The sequence below is a fragment of the Hordeum vulgare genome, chromosome 1H, assembly GCF_904849725.1.
Source record: "Hordeum vulgare subsp. vulgare chromosome 1H, MorexV3_pseudomolecules_assembly, whole genome shotgun sequence".
NCBI classification, from domain to species: Eukaryota; Viridiplantae; Streptophyta; class Magnoliopsida; order Poales; family Poaceae; genus Hordeum; species Hordeum vulgare.
In genome coordinates, this window is record NC_058518.1 from 419,472,184 (window position 1) to 419,476,466 (window position 4,283).

At 46.2% G+C, this 4,283-nt stretch overlaps 1 protein-coding gene across 1 annotated transcript; it reads right to left on the reverse strand.

Moving 5' to 3' along the window:
- Nucleotides 1-598: 598 nt before the first annotated feature.
- LOC123441884 (endo-1,3;1,4-beta-D-glucanase-like) lies at nt 599-3,463 on the reverse strand. Its single transcript, XM_045118071.1, has 7 exons — nt 3,114-3,463; nt 2,996-3,017; nt 2,478-2,604; nt 1,979-2,069; nt 1,802-1,891; nt 1,605-1,705; nt 599-962 (listed from the first exon to the last, which is right to left on the reverse strand). The coding sequence occupies exons 1-7, from the start codon at nt 3,262-3,264 to the stop codon at nt 822-824; spliced, it is 723 nt and encodes a 240-aa protein (XP_044974006.1). The 5' UTR covers nt 3,265-3,463; the 3' UTR covers nt 599-821.
- Nucleotides 3,464-4,283: the final 820 nt, after the last annotated feature.

Genomic DNA, 4,283 nt, shown 5'->3' on the forward strand with positions numbered 1-4,283 from the left:
CCACCGTTTCTACATGCAAACTCACACTTTTGCTTCGGTAGACCCCCTCCTTCACAAAATGTACAAAGGGAAACATATATCCACCTCTTATTGTATACTTTTGTACACTACAGACCGCCGTGCGTATACCCACCTCGTATTGCATACGTACGGCGGTCTGTAGTGTACAATACGAGGTGGGTATAAGTTCCCCGGTCTACCGAAGCACACCTCGCAAACTCAAACCACTGACAAAACTAAGCAACTGCTCCATGTTGAAGGATATGAAAAGGAAATAGAAAGCAAATCCAGCTATTTCGAAATGGTAACCCTCAACCCTCACAAGAAAATAAATTCACGGTGTACCTCAGTTTTGGCACGTCGAACGCTGCAAAAACAAAATGGTTATCAGTACTCAGTATACGTACTCTATCGGCACCAGAGTCTGGAAAGCTGCAGGTGTTGGAGATCGAACAGTTGCCTTACCGAGGTGTTGGAGATGACGGCAGCGGACCACGGCTTTGGAGTGGGTAGAGCCAATTATTGTAATAACGAAAAATGAGACAATAACAATCACCACACAAGTTATAGAAAGATAAAGAGACAAGTGAGCCAACTCTCGAAACAACAAATATCGCATTTTTATTTCAGTGCAATAGTATTATCGTAATGTGTTCAGCACAAGCAGAGACCGATATGAGTAATCACACAATGCATGCTAGCACAGGACAGATCTGTACAACCAAAGATGCAGGCCCTATAACATAAACCCTGGATGATTACATGATGACTGGTGAAGAGTGACACTGGCGTATTAAGGACAAAGGACCGCTAATTCAGATTCACTGTAGGTTCTTGCTAAACCAGTCGATCATATGTGACAGGGCTTCCTCAGCACTCTTCACAGCACCTGCGTCTTCACTTTTGTATCTCACAGTCCATCCATGAGAAACCCCAGGGAATATCTTGACAAAGTGAGCAATCTGTAGGTTCATAATGATCATATCAGAATGAAAGATTTTGAGCTCTGATTCTGCAACAATGTCTTACCGATAATGTGTGTCTCCAATTTACCTACATTCTACTGTACTTTCTGGTTGCTTTTTCTCAATCTGTAACATCTATTTCCTGTTTTTATCATGATGATACCACACTTTCTGGTGAATATAAGGTAATACCTTCTTACTTCCAAGAAACTAGTCATTCACATGGATAATAACTAGTACTCCCTCCATCCCATATTAACTGTCGCTCAAACGGATGTATCTAGACGTTTTTCAATGCTAGATACATCTGATTGAGCCGCATTTAATACGGGATGGAGCCACAGAGGGAGTACTATAAAATGCTGCTAAGTCCATTGACTTCTAAAGTAAAATATTGCATATAAATGCTAGTTGGCCCTTGATTAAAAGATGATTGATAGCTCCTCTGATGTCAAAAGCTAATTAGATTGGGAGGAAGTAGCAACACATTATGCTGGAACTGTCAAACAGTATACTAATCAGATACAGCTTGGCACTGGGGCAGTTTCAAATTTGACAACTTAGTTTAACCTCTGTTATATCACATATTCCAACATCATAGTTGATTTGAAGAACTGGTTGCTTGAAATGAGAACTTACCCCTGAGTTAGAGGACAGAACCTGCTCGAACTGCTTGACCAATTCTGGTGGGGATGTTTTGTCAATTTCAGCTCCAAGTACAGCTATGGGGCATTTCACCTCTGAAATATAGCACATGTCGTAGTGTTAGAATCTAAAGCCTTGGAAATGGGACAATGTTAAGTATGTATCTTGAATTCTCAAGGAAGAGACCTTACCTTTGATATCTTCAACAGTAACAAAAGAAGGGTGTGACATAACAGCTGCATGGATCTCATTAGCTTTCGCTAGCTCAGCAACCACCTTTGCTGATATGTGAGGAGAAGAAGCATAATGCTTAGCAGGTTAAACCTTAGAATTTGGGTTCAGATGTAACAAAACAAAACAGTGCTTACCACCCCAGCAATAACCTGCAGCCCCAACAGTAGATACTCCTTGTTCTTTGAGAGCAGCAATAACAGGTTTTGCCTCTTCAAATGCTTTTCCCTGTATAAAGGAACAATTAGTTCGTTTATATTAGAAAGATTAATAACCATAATGCCACATCACCTTCAGCAAGAAGTAACTTCAGAAATTGACACAACTCCATTTAAAAAAAAAAAGCGTGTCTTCACCCTCAGGCGACACAGGGGCCTACATATATTCTTACAATGTCATATCAAGCTGCCATATACGTGCTGTTAGGTTAGGACCTATTGGTTTTGTCATCACATCCCACCCTTGGTCACTTTAGTTAACACTGTCTGAATCAAAGTACCAAGGCCAGCAATTGCATGTGATCCAAACTGGAAAGCTTTTGGAACATATACCTTAACATAAATTAAAGCAAGGTGACCCGAACATTTACAAGAAAATAAAAGGAACAAGGTTTGAGGGAATCAGGAGACAACAAACCGGGGCATGCTCCTTTAACCACACTTGTATTGGTCTGTCGGCGTTTTCAGGTACATATGGATCCCCATGTAAGAAATCTGGCACCACAACTAAATATCCAGACGAAGCGACTTTATCGGCTATCTTCCTTCATGAGGAAAGGACTACATCAGAACTCCTTCATAGCTGACACTTGTTGGTTGCGACAAAGCAAAGTAGAGGGCGAAGGCCATCATTCATAAAACAAGAATTCGACTAACTATTCAAGATTTAACAGACAGGTTAAAATCCCACCATGAATTATTATTAGAAGAAGGCTTCAGAGAGTCAGGGGACTAAATTGCCAATTTCTGAACAATATGCACAACTTGACAGAAGAAAAAACGGCATGGGAAAGGCAATACGGTCACAACTCACTACTACCGCATGACGAACAGGACAGCACTCTGCGGACTCTACAGGCATGTCGCTGCTAAACCAAAAGATGCAGGTGCAAAACAGAGCTCGTGATGTGTCAGAGAGCAAAAAAAAACGTATACCTCAGATTCGGCGCTTCAAACCCTGCAGGGGGGAGACATGAAGCACTGTTAACTACTCCCCAGCAGAGGAGAATCCGGGTTATGAAAAGATAAGAGTTCTGGTCGATGGGGGGATTACCGAAGACGTCGGAGATGAGGACGACGGCGGCCTTGGACTCTCGGGCGCCGGAGACGTACGCCGTGATCCCGCCGAAGCTGTCCACGACCTTGCCCTCGCCGCCGGCGGGGTTGAGCGTCGGCGGGTCCGCGCAGCACTGCGGGGTAGCCATCCTGCCGAGTGCCGAGGCCGCTGGTTCCTGGGGACTGGGGCTGGGAGGGATACGAGACCAGCCGACTGAGCTGAGGAGGAGGAGGAGGACCAGGCGACGGCAGCGCAGCGACCCGAGGACAGCGGAACGCTTTGACGGCGAGTCGTTCCGAATCTGCTCGTGCAGTGGAGACTTTTTTGTTTACTTGGCGGTATCGAGGCCGCGCACCAGGGCAGGCAGGGTGACCTCACTGCTGACCCAACACTGATTTCGTTTGTTGCTTTGCTTTCTGTCCTGTGGCGGTAGCGACCGGCCAGGCCTGCCTGCCGCCGGCGCCAGTCGTGGAGAAATGGGACACGCTGTGAATTAAGAGCATCTCCACGCAGTTGGCCCGGGTGCCTTTTTGACGTTGCCTCAGCGCTTTTTTCGTGACATCAACTTTTTAAATTCGTCTTTCTCGCTGTTAAAAGAGACGTCACGAGTTCGACGATCATCATGCCACAAGTCGACGATCAGTATGTCATAGTTCCTCGACGATCATCATGCCACAAGTCGGGGATCAGCATACTCTAATAGTTCGGCGATCGGAATGAAGGGATAATAAGGGTGAAACGAATCAAACGGCCGGCTCGGCATGGCGCGACTCCTCTGCCGTGGGACTGGTTTGGGTCGTCGTCGACGTAGTCCGGCTCGTCGTCGACGTGGTTACTGCATTCGGACTGGGCGTCGTCGTTGGTGATGTGGTCGTGGTCGCCGCCGGCACGGGCATCTAGCTTAAGATGAAGTCGCGCTCCACGAGGTACCACACCTTCACGTGCCCTTCCATCGTCGACGTGTCTGCCCCCATCAAGTACGCCAGGTCAGTGTTCCTTTTCTTCGCGACAACGTTGATCATCAACGTCGGCCACCAAATGTCGGATTTCTCCTCCCTCCTGGCAGCACTGCTCTTGACGTCGGCGATGCATTGCTCTATCGAAGCTTGCAACCGTTCGGCAGCGGGCGTTGATAACCCACAAATATAGGGGATCGCAACAGTTTTT